This window comes from Oncorhynchus clarkii, chromosome 14, assembly GCF_045791955.1.
Source record: "Oncorhynchus clarkii lewisi isolate Uvic-CL-2024 chromosome 14, UVic_Ocla_1.0, whole genome shotgun sequence".
NCBI classification, from domain to species: Eukaryota; Metazoa; Chordata; class Actinopteri; order Salmoniformes; family Salmonidae; genus Oncorhynchus; species Oncorhynchus clarkii.
This window is the reverse complement of record NC_092160.1, coordinates 14,596,923-14,620,684: the sequence shown is the minus strand read 5'-3', so window position 1 is coordinate 14,620,684 and position 23,762 is coordinate 14,596,923. Positions and strand designations below refer to the sequence as shown.

Sequence of the window (23,762 nt, the reverse complement as noted above, 5' to 3'; positions counted from 1 at the left end):
TTGAATGTAAGACTGGCTGCGTTACAAGAGTGACCAGTTTAACGTTTGGTACTAAGTGAAAATTCACCACATACCCCCCCCCCCCTTATCTGTTGCTGTGAATGAATGGCCTCAATTTGATTTGTAATTGCAATTTAAATAATCAGAACACATATACAATATCAGTTATTTAATATTCTTACATTAAATTACATGTTTTTGATTAATACAAAAAACAACAGTATAGGATCATCAAAAATGATGAACAAATACTTTTTCTCCAATTTCATAATTTCTTCACCTTTTCAATCGATTTAATCTCATTGTGAGACACTTATTTTTGATTTAATAAGATGCATAGTATGGAGTAATGGGTGAGATATTCACAACTAACAATGTGAATAGTATACAAACATACAAACATGTTCATGTGAATAAATAAAGAAATATGAACAATCAAATGATAAACTGCATGGACATCTTCTTGCACTATAGGGCACCAAAAAGGCTGTCTTGTGGTAATAAAAAAAAAAAACATTCTTTAGCTTGAGTAGGATAACACCATTTCATAAATAAATATCACATAAATAGAATAGTAAGGTGACGGTAATGGCCATGCCTCTGATGTGTTCACAGAGTAGTGTCTTCTACACATTCCCATGTCTTCTCCCATGTTTACCCCCCCAATCTTTTCCTCACGCCAGTCTACTGATGGCCTGAAAAACATATTTTGGTAGTTAGCACACTGCACACTACAATCATTTGCTTTCGTGGAAGTGTAGATGACATTGTTGTTAAAAGTCTGACTGATTTATAAAAAACGGATACCTTTTGAAGCAGAGATTCCAACTGTTGGACACATTTCTGGCTGTCCTTTGGATATGAATCACATCCTTGGCAGACTGTTTTCTGAGGGAATAAAGGAACACAGAAAATGTTAGTTGGCTCTCACAATTTAATTTGTTTTCTGGATAAAATGCTCATTTGAAGTTACTCTTGGATTTGGACTGAAAATAGGCCTAGTAAAGTAACTATTACCCTTAACATACTTTCCACGTTCCCTCAAATGATTACGTTCAATAATGATCATCATGATGACGCTAATAGTGTAATTAGGAAAATAATGGCAAGGCTCACCTCTCTCTCCTCCTGACTGCAGGAGTCCAGACTTCCCAACTAAAAACCGAACAAAGCAACATGTTAATATTTTTCCACACAGTCTTGCTATCTACATTTTTATATAGATATACATTTTTCACATTTTCTTAAGTGACTCACAATCATTCGGTTGTTGAGGTTTTTGATAACTTTACGCTGAAGGGTCTTATTTTTGGCCTTGAGATGAGGTACCATCGCCCGGAAGCACTTCAAGGCAGACTGGGAACAGCACTCCTGTAAAAAGCAAAAAGAGACACTAAATTATGGAATGGAACAAGACTGGTTATTCTCCACTAATTAAACTAGTTGAGGCAAATCAAATTGATTGTGTTTTGATACTCTGTTACACTCGCATGTAAACTTTGTAATGTGGAATAGGAACCACATGAGGGCGCTGCTGTATTTAAGTGATAATACGCACGAATCCAGTGTTTATAGGATATATTGGCACTGGTGTTTTGTTTTGGGCTGGCAAACCGTGCGAATATATCCTCCAAACATCGGATTCGAGGGCATTATCATTGTTATACAATGGGTTACCAACATATTCAAATAATGATTGAAATATTTTCATTATGGCTATTTTTTAGCAATTTATTCATAATATGTTATCCTTCCACAATATATAGTCCCGACACAAATCAAGGGTTGCTACCCAAGCCCATATACCACACCTCCTCGGGCATTATTGCTTAATTAAGCAACATACAATCTTCAAGATAAATTAGCCATTCATCACAATGCTACATTTCATCAACCTGAACTTCTACCCGAATACATGCAATTTTTCCAGTTCATGCCAGCCAAATGTATTCTATTGAGCCACATACACCTAATGCCCACAATGCCTATACTTCATAACATAACCCGCTCTCAAGTATGTTGGTCCTCTCACAGACATAGTTAAGTTGTAATAAGTCATACCTTTTCTTAAAATTTATATTGATTGTGTTATCATTTGCTATAAAACCTTGACACACAAAGGTCATATTCTGCTTTTCAAGGTAAGACTTTCCCGTCTACCCTGGCACATCACATCCACACCCCGACAAAGAAACAATAATGTTTCTACCAATGTATCCAATACAGAATAATATGTTCCCCCGCTTCACTGAGATTAAGTAGAGAGATGTTTTCACTGTTGTTACTTGCTGCCTGTTTCCAGTTTCTCCACTTTGACTGGGTGTTTCACAGAATAGAAAATAACTCTCTTTGCTGACATGACAACACATTTTCCATGTGGAGGCTTTCATTTGTCTCTACCATTAGGCAATGATATTTTTCCCCATGCGGTGGGCCTCAAACTTTTGAGTCTCAAACAATAACTGTTAGACGGCTACACTCTTAGAAAGAAAGGGTTCTAAAAGGGTTCTTCGGCTGTCCCCGTAGGAGAAACATTTTTGGTTCCAGGTAGAGTGTACAGACACAATTTTATATTTAGTGTCAAAACGATAACATGGAAACCTTTTGATGGAACGTTTACCTATTAAACATTGGTAACAGACTGGTTCCATGGTATACTAATGAAATATTTGGTTAAGTTTAGGACAACTATGTTCAACTAACTTTTAAGATATAGTCAAGCATTTAGTAAAACCACAAGGAATTCTTATTAATAAGGAATCTTTAACAGCACAGTAGCACCGTTTGTCTCTTGGGGATAAGCCACAGAGACATGGTAGTGTGATTACTCATTACAGTTCTCCTAAATGTGCACAAGAGACATGGAGCTCACTTTCAAATTGACTCATTCATGCACAGAACTCTGACAATAACACATGCCAAACTGGATTGACTGTTAGGGCAACTGATAAATAGCTGAAAGAAAAATCATTCTCTTATCAAGTGTGTTTTTAAAACATTTTTATGAAAGAGTTTGTGATTCTGAGTGTGTGGGCCTCTGCTCTAATCATATGTTAACACTGTAAATGTGTTACACCTGCTAAGATAAAACCAACACGTGTATTTTTTTATTGTAGATTGTCCATTAATACTTTCAGTTAGTTTATTTGATTTAGTTATTCACATATCGTAAAACCAATTGACCCATGCTAGTAATTTAGCTGAAGAGTTTTTAGTAAACAAAATAGTTTTCCATGAAAAGATGTAGTACTGTGTACCTTTCTACTGTCTCCACATCCTGTTATAATGACTAAAGGATTACTAAATGAATTACTTCAAATTAGACTATTATATTAAACTAAGTATTTACTCATTATTGGTGATATAGCTAATTAACTATACACATAATTTATGCACATCTATTACACATGTAATTGCACTCTTTATTGCTTTATAGTATTGTTGATTGTGTCATTTTTTACCATAATGTATCACACCAGTATTTCCTGACCTCACAAGACCACATTTGCCTGCCCTAGTACTAGCATCCATGTGCCATAGACAGTAGGTGGGAGAGCATAAATGACAGCAACCCCAATAACAGCGGTCATTCATTGTTTATGAGTTATCTGACTGATGTCAGCATGAGCTCCATATGTTTGCAAAGTAAATGAGCTATAGTAGATTTCCCTTTAAAAATCACTTACTTCCGTATCCATTGAAGGAGCGTTAGACATCACACTGTTGTGCTGCAAGACGACAACAAAAAAATGTTGGTACTGAGATTGCATTTTATACATATCAGCCCCAGAGATGTAGCATTACCGTTAAGGTAATTCTTTCTGAGCCATTCACAGCCTTTATAAATGTAAAAAGGCAATAGATGCATTGCAGTACACAGTATAATGCATAATAAAACATGCTATAATCATTCATCAAAGCTCATGGTTTCTTCCAAGAGTCCATCGAATACATTAAGTGCTTATAACGCATAAGCTTTGAGAAAGTGTTAAATAAATTGCAGGTTGACCTACCGTCACAGTTTTGTTTAGCGCTTTTAATTCCTTTATTACTTCAGTCAGCTTCAGGATTCTCTCACCCTTGTCTGCATCCACCAATACACAGGTGATGGCTAGGAGACAACAAACAAGCAGCTTCATCTTCTCTTAACTTTCTTTAACGATGGCACAAATTACCCAAAGGATGCTGTTCAAAACGTTGACTGGTAATGTGGACAGGTGTCTAACTTACCTATATATTTGTCCATCAGGACACAGGAAAACCACGTTTGAGATATTGGAAAACTGTGGAAAGTGATTGAATGAGTAAACACATTTTCTTTTCCACTGGCCATTACCACAACGTGAGCTCAGAGTTGCATCAAGTGGTTGGTGCGTAGGGCGTACGGAAGCGAGAGTGACAACGAAAGCATACTTTCTGCACACAAGGCAGGAAACTACAGAGCAGATTCACTCTGAATCAGAGGACCGATACATCTAATAGGTTTTATAGGTAACAATAGCCTAAATGTATCTGCAGACACATCAAATAGCTGTTTGTGTGTGGATGGCCTCCTACACAAGCATAACTTGTAGGAACAACAGGAAATTCTTTGAAGGACTACAACAATGACATTACAATGTCTAAGGGCACTCCACCATATTTCCCTCTTCTGGGAGGATATACGTTTGTACCAACAGAAAGGAACCCTTGAAACCAGACTCTCACCTGAAAGCTACCCCCAAGACTGAGGCCTGCTGTTTATTACTCCTGAAACCTAATTATAATTCAGCTTATGTTATATTATCAGTGTCTGTCCTTGTAGTATTGCTCATTTTGGGAAATGTATAGTTTTGAATATTATGGTAGAATTCCGCATCAATCCCACAGTGGTGAAATCTCAAACAACTCCATAGAAACCAGTGAAAGCTGGAGAGAGGGCTGTTGATTTCAAACAGACATACGAGCTAGGGGGTGATGTTACAAGAGTGTGTTCACCCTGGGTGAAGTTCATCAGCACTGTACTTTCTGTGTATTGTCACGTGTTATGATTGCATCTTTAGGTTGGTGTGGGGGTCGCTGAATCATAGATTCACTAGTCAATAAGAATGTAATGAGTTCAGTCTTACATCATCTGTGGTGGCTAAATGTATTTCAAAACTCTTCACAATTTCATTATCTCTGGCACTTAATTCATATGTTTTAAATTGAACAAATGTCAAATAAAATATACAAATCATACTTTTACAATTTACCCAATGTTATTAATTTGATAATCAATCTTGGAGAAAAATGCTAGTGTTTTTTACTTGGGGAACGCATCTTTAATGAACTATTTGTCATTATAGCAGTACTTTAACACTTCAGCTGTTATTTTTTATTTTTTACCTCTTTTTTTACCTCTTGTCATTTTTTGTTGTTTGATTCCAAACGGTGTTGTAATAATTCCCTTTTGGGGAAAACTGAACAAGCATCACCATGATTTCATGTGAGATAACCTCCAGTGTTAGTCAGACAGGAAGCTGTGTAGTGTCCAAGTGTGCGTAAGCCGGTTTCTGCAGCGTCAGCGGTCTGAGGTTACCTAAGGAGTTCCATCCTCTTACGGAGTGGATGCTGTACTACTGGCTTCTATCTGAGAGGAGGAAGTGAGCTTGTGACAGATTCAAGAGAAAACCCCTCCTTCCTGGTCTTTGTTTCAGCATAAAGGAAATAGTGGGTGGGGACTGGGCCTATGAGCTGTGAAGCAAGTAACACTAGCAGTACTCATAGTGTCATTATATAAGGGAAAGGCAATGGCGAGCACCCCTTATCGTCCTGTTGGAAGGTGTATCTCTGTAGGACTGTTATTTCATTCCTAGGGAGTCCATTTAGTTGTCTGAGAGTTGGTTATCACTCATGGAAGGGATTTCTGTCCTCAGGTAGACACGAGATGAATCACAACGTTCCTTGTCCAGTCATGTGAATCTACCAATACGACCCTGGTGTGATAGTGTGCTATATGCTAGTGTGAGCAGTTTTGCATTGAGGGAAGGTAGCTGTCTTAGAGAACTCTGTCACTGTGAAATCAGAGTGAGAGTTGTTTTCTGTGGTCAACCGTGTTAAACGCAGTGCAAGACATGTGGCTTCATTACAGGTGTGCAGACAATTTTCATTAACCGTAATAAGGAACTAGATACTGAACTACGTATTTTGTGATAGTTAATGTACAATCTATCTTAGGGTGGTAGTATAAAATGTTTGATTCAAAAGAATAGAGAGAGAATCAAAATGTTGATGCACGTGGATCGTGTATGTACATTAACACATGGATTCAAAATACAACTGTATGGCTCTTGCTCAAGGGATCACATGTTTTGTAATCTGTTATTATCAGGTGCTTGGAAGTAATCTGCCCAGAGACTACAGATGGAAATGAACGGTTATATATATATATATAAATCTGGTGCAACGCACAATTTCTCTGTTTTCTGATAAACTTATTGCATAAGTCCTTGAAGGGAGGGGATAAAATAAGTGAGACTCCTGAGAAGTATTACTCACCACTTTCTTGACAATCAATCCTTTTGATGGTAAAACAATTTATATTGTTAGTCTTTAGTTGATATAAATCTCTAAGTAAACGAGTTTGTGGTCATACTAAACAAGCCTAAACAGAGTAAAATAAAGAATTACAATGACAAATCTAAGAGCTAAAATCTAACTTCAAATTTGAAGTTTAAATCTATGGATTTCACTGCAGTTTTTGTGTACACTCCCCTACTTATTTCTTTGGACAGTGAGGCTTAAACTTTGAATTTGGCCCTACACTCCAGCATTTTGGGTTTGAGATCAAATGTTTCAAATAAGGCGACAATACATAATGTCACCTTTTATTTGAGGGGATTTTCATACATATCTGTTTTACTGCTTATGTTTTGGTTGTGTTTCAGATTATGCTGTGACCCGTAGAAACGATTGTAAACAAGGCATTGTCATTTTGGAGTCATTGTAAATAAGAGTAGAACATGCTTCTGAACACTTCCTTCATTAATGTGGATGCTACCATGATTACGGATAATCGTGAATTCATCTTGAATATTGAGTGAGAAAGTTGCAGAGGCATAAAGATCATACCCCCCCCCCCCCAAAAAAAACACAAACCCTCCTGTTATTGGTAATGGTGAGAGGTTAGTGTGTCTTGGGGGTTAGGATCTTTGTTCGTCTGTCATTCATCGTTATTCAGGATTCATTCAGGATTATCGGTAATCATGGTAGCATCCACATTAATGTAGACGTGTTCAGAAACATTACATTTCTATTGGGCACATCATAATCTGAAGCACAACCAAAACAAACTGCAAATGGATCCAACAAGTTTGTCGTCACAAGCTTGTTGTAGTAATTGTGTTCTCGGAATATGGGCCCAAATAATAAACCTTTGACTGCTTTAATACACATATAAGTGAATTTGTCCAAATACTTATGACACCTTCAAATAGGGGGACTAGATACATAAATTGCTTTCAGAAAGTATTCACACCCCTTTTCCCACATTTTGTTGTATTACAAAGTGGGATTAAAATAGATTTCATTGTAATTTTCTTGGCAACGATCTACACAAAATACTCTGTAATATCAAAGTGGATGAAAAATTCTAACATTTTGAGGGGAAAAAACGATCAAATTAGATAAGTAGTCAACCCCCTGAATCAATATATGTTAGAAACACCTTTGGCAGTGATTACAGCTGTGAGTGTTTCTGGGTAAGACTCTAAGAACTTTCCACACCTGGATTGTACATTTTTCAAAATTCTTCAAGCTCTGTCAAATTGGTTGTTGATCTTTGCTAACCAACTATTTTCAGGTTTTGCCAAAGATATTCAAGTAGATTTAAGTCAAAACTGTAACTCGGCCACACTGGAACATTCACTGTCTTCTTGGTAAGCAACTCCAGTGTAGATTTGACCTTGTGTTCGAGGTTATTGTCCTGCTGGAAGGTGAATTCATCTCCCGGTGTCTGGTGGAAAGCAGACTAAACCAGGTTTTCCTCTAGTGTTTTGCCTGTGCTTAGCTACATTCCGTTTCTTTTTAATACTGAAAAACTCCCTGGTCCTTAACGATTACAAGCATACCCCTAACATGATGCAGCCACATCAGTAATGTTTGGGGCAAATCCAATACAACACATAAGACTTTGTATTCAGGACGAAAAGTGAATTGCTTTGTCACATTTTTTGCAGCATTACTTTAGTGCCTTGTTGTAAACAGGATGCATGTTTTGGAATATTTGCATTCTGCACAGGCTTCCTTCTTTTCACTATGTCAATTAGGTTAGTATTGTGCAGAAACTACAATGTTGTTGATCCATCCTAAGTTTTCTCCTATGACAACCATTCAACTCTGTAACTGTTTTAAAATCACCATTAACCTTTCCCTCTGGAAAGGTTTCCTTTCCCTCTGGCAACTGAGTTAGGAAGGATGCCTGTATCCTTGTAGTGACTGGGTGTATTGATACACCATCCAAAGTGTAATGAATAACTTCACCATGCTCAAAGGGGTATTTAATGTCAGCATTTTTTTTACCCATCTCTCAATAGATGCCCTTTGCGAGGCATTGGAAAACCTCCCTGGTCTTTGTTGTTGAATCTGTGTTTACGATTCACTGCTTGACTGAGGGACCTTACAGATAATTGTACTGTCTGTGTCAGGTACAGAGATGAAATAGTCATTCAAAAATCATCACTATTATTGCACACAGAGTGAGTCCATGCAACTTATTATGTGACTTGTTGAGCAAATATTTACTCCTGAACATATTTAGGCTTGCCATATCTAAGAGGTTGAGTACTTATTGACTCAAGACATTTCAGCTTTTCATTTTTAATTAATTTGTAAACATTTCTAACAACATAATTCCACTTTGACGTGATGGGATTTTGTGTGTCGTGTGTAGATCCGTGAGAACATCTCAATTTCATTTTCAATTCAGGTTGTAACAACAAAATGTGGAAAATGTCAAGGGGTGTGAATACTTTCTGAAGGCACTGTATGTATGAATAAATACTGATCTAAAAGGTGACATGCTGTACTGTCACCTCATAGAAAACATTTGATCTCAAATCCAAAATGCTGGAGTATAGAGCCAAATGTACACATTTTTGTTTCACTGTTTAAATAAATACGTAGGTGAGTGTATCTCTGTTGCATTGGCTAATCATGTCATTATTGAACAAGGACTGGATTTTTCATTTTGTTAATATATAACAATTAATCATGAAATACAAACACTCTTGATTGTGACAGATATACTTTGTACTCCCACCTACAGATATTTCCTACACTGCGGTCTCCTCACTGTAAAGTGTTAGTGAGCATTTCCGGAGAGGCTGACGATAACACTCAACATACTGGGCGTTAAGCCAAGATGACGGCTTGTGATTGTTTATTTGTTATGAATATTCTAAAAACATTTTTCCCCCAAAATTTGTGAAATCAAATAGGACTATGCAATCTGGAACTGTGTTGGTTAAATTTGGTCAGGTGTGCCTGCTTTCAGAATGATTCCAAATGAGAAAACATAACAACAAATGGCCAATATTACGGTAAGTATAGCGGAAGAACGAATTCCGTGGGTGGGGGATCGCCTCTGTTGGTCCTCTACATTAAAAGGGAACCATTGGTTCAACCTACTCAGGAACATACATTTGATCACATAATAGGTACCTACCTATGTGTGGCTCCAAAAGGTTATCAAGGTGAAGGCTTGCTTCACTTAGATCAAATCTAAAACACAAACATGTCAACATATCTCTTTTATTGAACTGAAACCATTTTCTTACTGTGAATCTACTACAGTCTGCTGCTTTGTTTTTCATTAATTTTTGTTTGCCTGTATGCATTATAGTATCAACTTCTTATACTTCTTAATTGAACATTCATAAATTACATACAAATCTCGTTCTGTTTGTTTGATTTGTCCCCCTCAAAAATAGTTTTATTCGTTTTTCTATCTGATATTCCTTGCGTTTTAGTTATGAAAGGAAAGGGTGACATTCACAGTTTAAACAACCGCATACACAGTGATGAATAACCATCATGCAACAACAGCCATCATTAAACCTGTTACTTTGATAAATACACGTTTATTGATTAAAGATGGATATTTGTCCCATGTTTTATAATTGTACATCCTCTTGCAAAAGTGGTTTAATAAACACCTCAAACTCCACTGAATTATTCCGATTTACAATTTAAAATCTGGTCTGTTTCTAAATACTTCAATTCAGCAAATGTAATATTTTCCAATAACGACACCTCTCCAATTTCTAATACAGAGCTTGAAAGTGACCATTAAAATGATCTGGTGAGCTTCAAGAATGTCACATACAGTACTTTGTATTCAAGCTACTCTAGAAGGTTCAACAGAATGGGAGAGTTCCATAATAAAGACATACATACATACCAGTCGGGAAATCAGCCTTTGTAAACCTCTACCAAGACCAATGTGCCACTTCTACTTTAGTTTATATCACTGTTTAAATAATGGTTCCTTCTAAATAGTCATAACAATGACACATACTTGACCTTTGGAGTTAACGGCTACCATCTTTTACAAGCAACGATGAAAGGGCAGTAGCACTTTGGTGCTTGGGAAATAGCTTGATTTATGGGAATAGAGAAAAAGCAGCCTGGGTGTGGGAGTCCTTCAACAACATGGCGAACTCAAGATTTTCAACCACAAGAATAGGGGAATAACACTAAATTTATCAGGGAGTTTTGTTTTTACACTGCTGCTAATTGCTGTTTATTATATAAGCAAAGTCACTTAACCCCTACCTACATGTACAAATTACCTAGACTAACCTGCACATTGATTCGGTACCGGTACCCCCTGTATATAGCCTCGTTATTGTTATAAAAACGTTTTTTTTAAAATGTACTTTAGTTTATTTAGTAAATATTTTCTTGAACTGCATTGTTGATTAAGCGCTTGTAAGTAAGCATTTCACGGTAAGGTCTACCTACACCTGTTGTGTTCGGCGCATGTGACAAATACAATTTGATTTTAGTCATAGTGAGACCAAGGTCTCTACAGATGAGCCCTGAATTACAGAAAATTCAGAATGCAAGCAGAAAAAACAAAATAACAAACCAGCACATTCATCAGTAATTAGGTCCTCAATCAGCTTTCTGAATTTCCCCAGAGGCACCGGAATGTCAAATTTAAAAATTGTTCCACATAAGGTGCAAGAAAACTAAAAGCTAAAACTCAGTAGAGACCAAAGGAGTTTCCAGAATTATCCATCCCTGAGACCGGGTGTGGTAACTTTTATGTCTAATGTTTAGTAAAGATGTTCGGTACAGTGGGACTTTTTGGAAAAGGGCTTTATGAATGAAAAAATAGCAATGTATCAACCTACGTGACATCGAAGAGGGCCAACCAACTTTCTGGTGGAGAATGTAGTGATGAGTACTAAAATTGTTGCCTGTACTAAAGCGCAGTGCACAACGATAAACTGCCTCTAACAGCTTTAATGAAGTGGCAGCTATGTTCATATAGATGATGTCGCCATAGTCTACGACCGATAGGAACGTTGACTGAATAATCTATTTAATACTATTTAGCAACAGGCAGAATCTATTTCTAGAAGAAACCCATGTTTATTCTCAGCTTCTGAACTAACTCATCAATGTGCTTTAAATGAGTTTTTCATCCATCCAGATGCCCAGATATTTCTATACAGGGACACGCTAAATATGGACACCATTCATATTTATTTTTATGCGCTATAGACAACAACATATACTTAGTTTTACCTGCATTCAATACTGATTTCAGGTCAAAGTTTTCCTGTAATACAATGAAGGCAGACTGTTGTTCAGATAGAGCCTGGTCAACCGTGGGGGTAATCACATACGCAACAGTATCATTGGCATACAAGTGCAGGTTACAAGTCGATATGCCAAATGTAAACAGTAAAAAGTACAGGACCCAGAATCGAACCCTGCGGGACACCTTTCGTGATATCCAGGAAACCTGATTTAACACCATCAGTAGATACACATTGAGTTCTATCTGTCAAGTAATTTTTAAACCAGTTACATGCAGCCTGGACTAGGCCTCTGAATTAACAGTGAGTGATCAACAGTATCGAAAGCCGTTGACAGGTCAATGAAGAGGGCGCCCCAATGTTGCCTTTTATCCATACAGTTAACCACATAATTTATAACTAGGGATGCAGCAGAGATAGTGCTATGACCGATGTACATTTAGAATACATTTCAAAGATAAGATCTTAGCTGAGAATTAATGAAGAATTATAGTATTTTAGCTAGGCAATAAAGTTTAGGAATAGAGAGATAATTATTTAGGTCACAAGGGTCATCACCTTTGTGAATATACACTACATGACCAGAAGGATGTGGACACTTGTCAAACATCTCATTCCAAAATCATGGGCATTAATGTGGAGTTGGTCCCCCCTTTGCTGTTATAACAGCCTCCACTCTTTTGAGAAGGCTTTCCACTAGATGTTGGAACATTGCTGCACGGAACGGACTTGCTTCCATTCAGCCACAAGTGCATTAGTGAGGTCGGGCACTGATGTTGGGCGATTAGGCCTGGCTCGCAGTCAGTATCCCAAAGGTGTTCGATGGGGTTGAGGTCAGGGCTCTTGTGCAAGTAAGTCACATTTTTCCACACAGATCTCAACAAACCATATCTGTATAGAACTAGCTTTGTGCACAGGGGCGTTATCATGTTGAAACAGGAAAGGGCCTTCCCCAAACTGTTGCCACAATGTTGGAAGCACAGAATCATCTAGAACAGTGGTTCCCAAACTTTTTATAGTCCCATACCCCTTCAAACATTCAACCTCCAGCTGCGTACCCCCTCTAGCAGCAGGGTCAACACACTCTCAAATGTTGTTTTTTGCCATCGCTGTAAGCCACACACACACTATACGATACATGTATTAAACATAAGAATGAGTGTGCGTTTTTGTCACAATCCGGCTTGTGGGAAGTGACAAAGAGCTCCTATAGGACCAGGGCAGAAATAATATAATAATAATCAATAATTTTGCTGTTTATTTAACCATCTTACATATAAAACCTTATTTGTTCATCGAACATTGTGAATAACTCACCACAGGTTAATGAGAAGGGTGTGCTTGAAAGGATGCACATAACTCTGTAATGTTGGGTTGTATTGGAGCGAGTCATTTTCCACACACAGCCACTGCCAGATTCTCACATAGGTACGTGGTTGCAAAGGGCATCAGTGTCTTAACAGCGCAATTTACCAAGGCAGGATATCCTGCCTGGCAGTGGCAAATTGAACCGCTTGTTGTCGATGAGGCTCTCTTGTTTAGATATCAGTAAGTGGACTGGAGGCATGGCATGAAATGGATAACGAATCCAGTTGTTTGTGTCATCCGTTTCGGGAAAGTACCTGCGTAATTGCGCACCCAACTCACTCAGGTGCTTCGCTATACCACATTTGACATTGTCCGTAAGCTTGAGTTCATTTGCACACCAAAAAATCATACAATGGACAGACCTGTGTGTTGTCCTTGTTAACGCAGACAGAGAAGAGCTCCAACTTCTTAATCATAGCCTCAATTTTGTCCCACACATTGAATATAGTTGCAGAGAGTCCCTGTAATCCTAGATTCAGATCATTCAGGCAAGAAAAAACATTACCCAGATAGGCCAGTCGTGTGAGAAACTTGTCATCATGCAAGCGGTGAGACAAGTGAAAATTATGGTCAGTAAATGAAACTTTAAGCTTGTCTCTCAATTTTTAAAAAATGTGTCAATACTTTGCCCCTTGACAACTAGCACACTTCTTTCTGTATGTTGTAAAAGCGTTACTTGGTCGCGGCCCATATAATTGCATAGTGCAGAAAATACACGAGTTCAGAGGACTTGCTTTAACAAAGTTAACCATTTTCACTGTAGTGTCCAACACTTCTTTCAAGCTGTCAGGCATTCCTTTGGCTGCAAGAGCCTCTCGGGGGATGCTGCAGTGTACCCACGTGGCGTCGGGAGCAACTGCTTGCACGCGCGTTACCACTCCACTATGTCTCCCTGTCATGGCTTTTGCGCCATCAGTACAGATACCAACATGAGCAGCAGCTACGTTTGGCTACATACAGTAACGGTCAATGTGATTGGATGTTAATTATTTGACTAGGCTACCTGTATTTGACATTTTGTTATTTCGCTGAACACTAGATGGTTTAATTTTATTTTTGGCAGTGAAACGAGGCTACTCAGGGAAGAAAAAAACATCACCCAAATGTGAATCCCATTTTTATTTGGCGTACACCAGAGGGCATTGCGCATACCCCAGTTTGGAAATACCTGGTCTAGAATGTCATTGTATGCTGTAGCGGTGATTTCCCTTCACTGGAACCTAGCTCGAACCATGAAAACAGCCCCAGACCATTATTCCTCCTCCACCAAACTTTACAATTGGCACTATGTATTGGGGCAGGTAGCGTTCTCCTGGCATCCGCCAAACACAGATTAGTCCGTTGGACTGCCAGATGGTGAAGCGTGGTTCATCACTCCAGAGAACGTGTTTCCACTGCTTCAGAGTCCAATGGCGGAGAGCTTTACATCACTTAAGCCAACGCTTGGTATTGCGCATGGTGATCTTAGGCTTGTGTGCGGCTGCTCTGCCACGGAAACTAATTTGATGAATCTCCCAACAGTTATTGTGCTGATGTTACTTCCAGAGGCAGTTTGGAACTCGGTAATGAATGTTGCAACCGAGGACAGATTTTTACGTGCTTCAGCGGTCCCGTTCTGTGAGCTTGTGTGGCCTACCACTACGCAGCTGAGCCGTCGTTGCTCCTAGATGTTTCCACTTCACAATAACTGCAGTTACAGTTGACCGGGCAGCTCTAGCAGGGCTAAAATTTGACGAACTGACTTGTTGGAAAGGTAGCATCCTGTGAAGATGCCACGTTGAAAGTCACTGAGCTCTTCAGTAAGGCCATTGACTGCCAATGTTTGTCTATGAAGATTGCATGGCTGTGTGCTCGATTTTATAACTGTTAGCAATTGGTATGGCTGAAATAGCTGAATACACTAATTTGAAGGGGTGTCTACATACAGAAATATATACAAAAGTAGCTCCAGCTATCCACTAACTAGACATTTTTATGGGATAACAATATATTTATGTGGGCATAGTGACTGTTTACTAAACACTAGACAGAGGGGGTTCCTTTCTCAATCTCACTTTGGCCACGTTGAGAAAGTGGACTGACTGATTTGACTCATGCAATATTCTCTGCTGGTTTGTTATACATTTTGGTTACTTGATTAATACACATTTGTGCATCAGATGCAAGGTACATTTCCCCTGATATATTGTGTTTGTAATGTGCACTAATGCAATTCCATCTTAGAGATTTGAGACACATTTGAGATAAATGTCTTTGATGAATATTTTCCATCTGACTCAATCTCTGAATCAGGTTATCAGAACTTTTACAATAACAAGCATTCTCAAAATAATACAGTTCTATGAGGCTTGGAAAAATACGTAAGCATTATATCCTGTTTATTTAGGCAGAGCGGAATGGTTCATTTTCTTACACCTCTACGTGTCATGATTTATCTGCATGCCTGATCATCTCACCGCACATCTCTGTATCGCTATGCTTGTAGTCATGTCATTAAAATCAAATCTAAATCAAATCATGTATGTCGTCCATGTTTATTTTATTGTATTGCTGTGCTTTGGCCTGTTAGCCAGGCTTACTGGTTCTAAGATGACTTGCTTAAAGAAAGACCTGTAAGTCAAACGGCCAAGACCCTGTAAAATGTTCAAATCAATGTAATGATCCATGTAATTACAATATAATGACCCAGCAATTGTGGGAGCAGGATGGCAGTCTGCCATTGTCTGCATAAGCCAGACCAAATGAGTTATGGTTACTGACTCACCCAGTGATCACTTTTACTGACAGTTACTCATCTTACATTCAACCCAGTCATTTCTTATACCATGCTTGGAGTTATCTGAGATTGGCTTAGTCATAACATTCAGCCAGCCATATTTTTATATTTAACTAGGCAAGTCAGTTAAGAACAAATTCGTATTTACAATGACGGGCTAGGAACAGTGGGTTAACTGCCTTGTTCAGTGGCAGAACGACAGATTTTTACCTTGTCAGCTCAGGGATTCAATCTAGCAAACTCAGTTACTGGCCCAACGCTTATTCGATTTCTTTGATTCAGAGCTGTACGTTTGTCTCGATAATGTGAAGTGCATAATCAAAAGCTATATCAATAAGCAAACTGTTTCACTGAACTTGAGAAAAAGGGCTAAATCATATGTCTAAGTTAAGACAATTATAGCTGCACTTCATTTCATATGTCACAAGAGGGAACCAAATAGCCATAGGAGCCATACAGTAATAGGTACAAGGGTCCTTCGAATAAACAATATCAGTTCACTTCCATGGTAAAGAGGAGACCATAACTTAGACTGTAACTATGATTTAATTAAAATAGTCAACATAAGTACAATATTATTATTATTATTTTTAAAACATCTAAAATATTCAAAAATCTGTGTATAGATCTGTTAAATTTGACAAGCCATATAAAAAAAAAAGCCACTAAACACTATTTCATAAAGTACCCTTAAAACAATCAAAAGGCATCTAAGTGAGACTGTTCCAGCAGTGGACAATAAACCTTGGGAAACATAAGACATTCAATATAGACTTGTCTTCTTCATTATCCTTAGAAACTCCTGCTCGTTGATCTCTCCATCTCCATCTCGGTCTGCTTCGTCAATCATTTCCTTTGAAAGATGCATTGTTTTAACAGTCAGGATTTATGCATTGAGTATGTTTAGATGTGAGCAGAACGCCAACAAGTTATATCCTAACATACCTGCAATTCCTCATCTGTCAGGTTTTCACCTAGCTCCTTGGCAACTCTCTTGAGATTTTTGAAGGAAATTTTTCCTGTGCCGTCATCATCAAATAAGCGGAAAGCCTTCAGGATTTCTTCTTTTGAGTCTTTTTCACTCTGATTAACAAAAAAATAAAAAATATATCAAGATTATGTAGAGACAAAATTCCAACCAAAGACCTGCCAAAAGATTTAAAATAAAAAATTATTGGTCTTGTACACAGATTTGCTATTGCAGGTGCAGGGAAATGCTTGTGTTTTCTAGTGCCAACAGTAATATATATTTTGACTGGTACTAATATACACTACTGTTCAAAGGTTTGGGGTCATTTAGAAATGTCCTTGTTTTTGAAAGCAAAGCTATTTTTTGTCTATTAAAATAACATCAAATTGATCAGAAATAGTTTAGACATTGTTAATGTTGTAAATGACTGTTGTTGGAAACGGCAGATTTTTAATGGAATATCTACATAGGCGTACAGAGGCCCATTATCAGCAACCATCACTCTGTTCCAATGGCACTTTGTGTTAGTTAATCCAAGTTTATAATTTTATAAGGCTAATTGATCATTAGAAAACCCTTTTGCAATTATGTTAGCACAGCTGAAAATTGTTGTCCTGATTAAAGAAGCAAAAAAATTGCCTTCTTTAGACTAGTTGAGTATCTGGAGCATCAGCATTTGTGGGTTCGATTGCAGGCTCAAAATGGTCAGAAACAAATACCTTTCTTCTGAAACTCGTCAGTCTATTCTTGTTCTGAGAAATTAAGGCTATTCCATGTGAGAAATTGCCAAGAAACTGAAGATCTCGTACAATGCTGTGTACTACTCCCTTCACAGAACCTCGCAAACTGACCCTAACCACAATAGAAAGAGGAGTGGTAGGCCCCAGCACACAACTGAGCAAGAGGACAAGTACACTAGTGTCTAGTTTGAGAAACAGACACCTCACAAGTCCTAAACTTGCAGCTTCATTAAATAGTACCCGCAAAACACCAGTCTCAACATCAACAGTGAATATATGACTCCGGGATGCTGGCCTTCTAGGCAGAGTTGCGAAGAAAAAGCCATCTCTCAGACTGGCCAATAAAATGAAAAGATTAAGATGAGCAAAAGAACACAGACACTGGACAGAGAAACTCAGCCTAGAAGGCCAGCATCCCGGAGTCGCCTCTTTACTGTGGACGTTGAGACTGATGTTTTGCGGGTACTATTTAATGAAGCTGCAAGTTGAGGTCTTGCAAGGCATTGGTTTCTCAAACTAGACACTAATGTACTTGTCCTCTTGCTCAGTTGTGCACCGGGGCCTCCCACTCCCCTTTCTATACTGGTTAGAGCCAGTTTGCGCGGTTCGATTACTCGTTGGTTATTACTGCATTATCGGAACTAGAAGCACAAGCATTTCGCCACACTCGCATTAACATCTGCTAACCATGTGTATGTGACAAATAAAATTTGATTTGATGCTCCAGATACTCAACTAGCCTAAAGAAGGCCAGTTTTATTGCTTCTATAACCAGCGCAACAGTTTTCAGCAATTTGATGTTATTTGAGTAGACACATTTTTTTTGCTTTTCTTTAAAAAACAAGGACATTTCTAAATGACCCCAAACTTTCGAATCGTAGTCTCTCTCTCTCTCTCTCTCTCTCTCTCTGTGTGTGTATATACACTGCTCAAAAAAATAAAGGGAACACTTAAACAACACAATGTAACTCCAAGTCAATCACACTTCTGTGAAATCAAACTGTCCACTTAGGAAGCAACACTGATTGACAATACATTTCACATGCTGTTGTGCAAATGGAATAGACAACAGGTGGAAATTATAGGCAATTAGCAAGACACCCCCAATAAAGGAGTGGTTCTGCAGGTGGTGACCACAGACCACTTCTCAGTTCTTATGCTTCCTGGCTGATGTTTTGGTCACTTTTGAATGCTGGCGGTGCTTTCACTTGTGGTAGCATGAGACAGAGTCTACAACCCACACAAGTGGCTCAGGTAGTGCAGCTCATCCAGGATGGCACATCAATGCGAGCTGTGCCAAGAAGGTTCGCTGTGTCTGTCAGCGTAGTGTCCAGAGCATGGAGGCACTACCAGGAGACAGGCCAGTACATCAGGAGACGTGGAGGAGGCCGTAGGAGGGCAACAACCCAGCAGCAGGACCGCTACCTCCGCCTTTGTGCAAGGAGGAGCAGGAGGAGCACTGCCAGAGCCCTGCAAAATGACCTCCAGCAGGCCACAAATGTGCATGTGTCTGCTCAAACGGTCAGAAACAGACTCCATGAGGGTGGTATGAGGGACCGACGTCCACAGGTGGGGGTTGTGCTTACAGCCCAACACCGTGAAGGGCGTTTGGCATTTGCCAGAGAACACCAAGATTGGCAAATTCGCCACTGGCGCCCTGTGCTCTTCACAGATGAAAGCAGGTAAACACTGAGCACATGTGACAGACGTGACAGAGTCTGGAGACGCCGTGGAGAACGTTCTGCTGCCTGCAACATCCTCCAGCATGACCGGTTTGGCGGTGGGTCAGTCATGCTGTGGGGTGGCATTTCTTTGGGGGGACGCACAGCCCTCCATGAGCTCGCCAGAGGTACAGTGCCTTGCGAAAGTATTCGGCCCCCTTGAACTTTGCCACCTTTTGCCACATTTCAGGCTTCAAACAAAGATATAAAACTGTATTTTTTTGTGAAGAATCAACAACAAGTGGGACACAATCATGAAGTGGAACGACATTTATTGGATATTTCAAACTTTTTTAACAAATCAAAAACTGAAAAATTGGGCGTGCAAAATTATTCAGCCCCTTTACTTTCAGTGCAGCAAACTCTCTCCAGAAGTTCAGTGAGGATCTCTGAATGATCCAATGTTGACCTAAATGACTAATGATGATAAATACAATCCACCTGTGTGTAATCAAGTCTCCGTATAAATGCACCTGCACTGTGATAGTCTCAGAGGTCCGTTAAAAGCGCAGAGAGCATCATGAAGAACAAGGAACACACCAGGCAGGTCCGAGATACTGTTGTGAAGAAGTTTAAAGCCGGATTTGGATACAAAAAGATTTCCCAAGCTTTAAACATCCCAAGGAGCACTGTGCAAGCGATAATATTGAAATGGAAGGAGTATCAGACCACTGCAAATCTACCAAGACCTGGCCGTCCCTCTAAACTTTCAGCTCATACAAGGAGAAGACTGATCAGAGATGCAGCCAAGAGGCCCATGATCACTCTGGATGAACTGCAGAGATCTACAGCTGAGGTGGGAGACTCTGTCCATAGGACAACAATCAGTCGTATATTGCACAAATCTGGCCTTTATGGAAGAGTGGCAAGAAGAAAGACATTTCTTAAAGATATCCATAAAAAGTGTTGTTTAAAGTTTGCCACAAGCCACCTGGGAGACACACCAAACATGTGGAAGAAGGTGCTCTGGTCAGATGAAACCAAAATTGAACTTTTTGGCAACAATGCAAAACGTTATGTTTGGCGTAAAAGCAACACAGCTCATCACCCTGAACACACCATCCCCACTGTCAAACATGGTGGTGGCAGCATCATGGTTTGGGCCTGCTTTTCTTCAGCAGGGACAGGGAAGATGGTTAAAATTGATGGGAAGATGGATGGAGCCAAATACAGGACCATTCTGGAAGAAAACCTGATGGAGTCTGCAAAAGACCTGAGACTGGGACGGAGATTTGTCTTCCAACAAGACAATGATCCAAACATAAAGCAAAATCTACAATGGAATGGTTCAAAAATAAACATATCCAGGTGTTAGAATGGCCAAGTCAAAGTCCAGACCTGAATCCAATCGAGAATCTGTGGAAAGAACTGAAAACTGCTGTTCACAAATGCTCTCCATCCAACCTCACTGAGCTCGAGCTGTTTTGCAAGGAGGAATGGGAAAAAATGTCAGTCTCTCGATGTGCAAAACTGATAGAGACATACCCCAAGCGACTTACAGCTGTAATCGCAGCAAAAGGTGGCGCTACAAAGTATTAACTTAAGGGGGCTGAATAATTTTGCACGCCCAATTTTTCAGTTTTTGATTTGTTAAAAAAGTTTGAAATATCCAATAAATGTTGTTCCACTTCATGATTGTGTCCCACTTGTTGTTGATTCTTCACAAAAAAAATACAGTTTTATATCTTTATGTTTGAAGCCTGAAATGTGGCAAAAGGTCGCAAAGTTCAAGGGGGCCAAATACTTTCGCAAGGCACTGTAGCCTGACTGCCATTAGGTACCGAGATGAGATCCCCAGACCCCTTGTGAGACCATATGCTGGTGCGGTTGGCCCTGGATTCCTCCTAATGTAAGATCAGAAAACCAGTCCGTATTGGGTGTCACCACCATTTGCATCATGCAGTTGATCATGCTGTTTAAAGTGGCCTGTAGATGTTGTTCCACTCCTCTCCAATGGCTGTGCAAAGTTGCTGGCTATTGGCGGGAACTGGAAAATGCCATTGTACACGTACAAGCATCACAAACATGCTCAATGGGACAGGTGGGTATGCCGGCCATGGAAGATCTGGGATATTTTCAGCTTCCAGGAATTGTGTACAGATCCTTGCGACATGGGGCCGTGCATTATTATGCTGAGGTGATGGCGGCGGATGAATGGCATGACAGTGGGCCTCAGGATCTCATCACGGTATCTCTGGGAATTTAATTGCCATCGATAAAATACAATTGTGTTCATTTTATCATAACAGCACCATCAGGCACTCTATTCACAATGCTGACATCAGCAAACCGCTCACCCACACGACACCATAGGGAGTGTGCAATTGTCATGCTGCCATCTGCCCAGTACAGTTGAAACCGGGATTGAAGTCAGCCCCGAAGTCAGTTACGAAGCCAAACTGCAGTCAGGTCAAGACCCTGGTGAGGATGATGAGAACACAGATGAGCTTCCCACAGACAGTTTGTGTTGAAATTCTTCGGTTGTACAAACCCACAGTTTCATCAGCTGTCCGGGTGGCTGGTCTCATACAATCCAGCAGGTTCAACACGGTCTGCGGTTGTGAGGCCAGTTGGACGTACTACCAAATTCTCAAAAACGACGTTGGAGGCTGCTTGAACATCAAATTCTCTGGCAACAGCTCTGGTAGACATTCCTGCAGTCAGCATGACAATTGCACACTCCCTCAAAACTTGAGACATCTGTGGCATGGCATTGTATTGTGTGACAAAACTGCACATTTTAGAGTGGCCTTGTTATTGTCCCCAGCACAAGTTGCACCTGTGTAATGATCATGCTGATTAATCAGCTTCTTGATATGCCACACCTGTCAGGTGGATGGATTATCTTGGCAATGTAAAAAATGCTCACTAACAGGGATGTCAACATTTTTGAGAAATAAGCTTGTGTGTATGAAACATTTCTAGGATCTTTTTTCAGCTCATGAAACATGGGACCAACACATGTTGTGTTTATATTTTTGTTCAGTGACCAATTGTGAACCAATCCTTTAATCGCTTCTTGACTAAGAAAATACATACCATTTTCTGTGTCATCATACAGAGAAAGTCATTAAAATCAATGGTCCCAGAGCCCTCCTTGTTGATGTCTGCTATCATCTTCTTGATTTCTTCTTTCTTTGGTTCAAAGCCAAGGGCACGCATGGCAACCTGGAGCAGCAGAAATGAATGAATTGTTTATATTCAAGAAACAAAATACATTTGTTTTTTGGGGGGGGGGAACTAAGCATACGCTAAAACAGTGGATGGCATTATGGTAACTAGCTGAGTGAACCATTTATATTCTATGGTATAACCTACCTTGAGTTCCTTCACATCAATTGTTCCTGAGCCATCTGTATCAAACAAGTCAAAGGCCTCTCTGATCTCCTGCTTTTGTTCCTCTGTCAAGTCTGGTTTAGGACCTGCCTTTTTCCTCTGGTTGGAATTGGTGTTGGGTTTTCGGTAGCCTGAAGCCTGTAACATAACAACAAACTGTCAGAGTTTACCTGTAAAGCTGATCATAAGGGAAACATTGATAGTATCACAATAAGCCTTATTGTAGATGGCTAGCTAATGTTACCCTATGTAGCTTGAGTTGATGCGGCGCAGGTCCTAAAATGTGCTTATCTCCCCTACCAGCCAAATGCTGATAACAGGTCAGATTTAACATTATTCAGAATAGCTGATTTTGATGCACTCTGTATACTGCTGTTCTGAAGTGCATTGATAAATTGGATATGAATTAAAAGGTATGTTGTTCCCTATTTAGCTAAACACCATGTGGCTGGTAAAGGGTCCGTTTTTGGCACTGCTGCTTAGTGAGATGGTACACATTAAAACTGAAAATATGTTCTGTATGGGGGAGGAAGTTACTTGGAGAAACTATCAAGGAAATGACACTTGAGCCCCAAGTCAATGATGCTAACGCAATAAGCCAACTTAGCTATATAACATGCAAACGTTTAGCAAACTGAAGTGCTGTAGTGGCTAAACCCTGTGAAAGTGATCTTAAAAAGCTAACGTTATTTTTGCCACCAGCTAGCTAACTTTACTAGCCACAACGTTGCAGAATTGCTGCTGCAAAGAGTTGAGTTACGTTACAGAAGCTCACTAACTTGAAACCCATCTGTGTACCTAGCTCAACGGACAAATAGAAACTGCTAGCTGACTAGCTAGGAAACTATAGATAAGTAACTAAAGTAGAGCTACATACCATCTCCAAATATTAGCACTGCGACGAACAAAATAGATGTATTTGAACTCAACGAAGTGTATCAGGCGACATGTAAACAAAGCTTGTCTGAAACTACTGTGGTATGAGTTATTTTAAATGACAAGGGAACAGTCCATCAGAAAATGAGTAAAGCTTCAGGAAATGACGACGAGGGCTTGCTTTGA

The 23,762-nt window shown here is 39.5% G+C and overlaps 2 protein-coding genes across 2 annotated transcripts; both read right to left on the bottom strand.

Annotated features, from left to right (window-relative positions):
• Positions 1-674: 674 nt before the first annotated feature.
• On the bottom strand, positions 675-4,333 carry LOC139365994 (interleukin 21). The gene is made up of 7 exons (XM_071103066.1): positions 4,231-4,333; positions 4,014-4,111; positions 3,687-3,728; positions 1,258-1,371; positions 1,117-1,155; positions 808-888; positions 675-695 (listed from the first exon to the last, which is right to left on the bottom strand). Exons 1-7 carry the CDS (start codon positions 4,331-4,333, stop codon positions 675-677), a joined length of 498 nt encoding a protein of 165 aa, XP_070959167.1.
• An 11,181-nt stretch (positions 4,334-15,514) lies between these two features.
• Positions 15,515-23,704, bottom strand: LOC139366335 (centrin 4). Its single transcript, XM_071103698.1, has 5 exons — positions 23,578-23,704; positions 22,683-22,838; positions 22,404-22,532; positions 16,879-17,016; positions 15,515-16,786 (listed from the first exon to the last, which is right to left on the bottom strand). The coding sequence occupies exons 1-5, from the start codon at positions 23,578-23,580 to the stop codon at positions 16,697-16,699; spliced, it is 516 nt and encodes a 171-aa protein (XP_070959799.1). The 5' UTR covers positions 23,581-23,704; the 3' UTR covers positions 15,515-16,696.
• Positions 23,705-23,762: the final 58 nt, after the last annotated feature.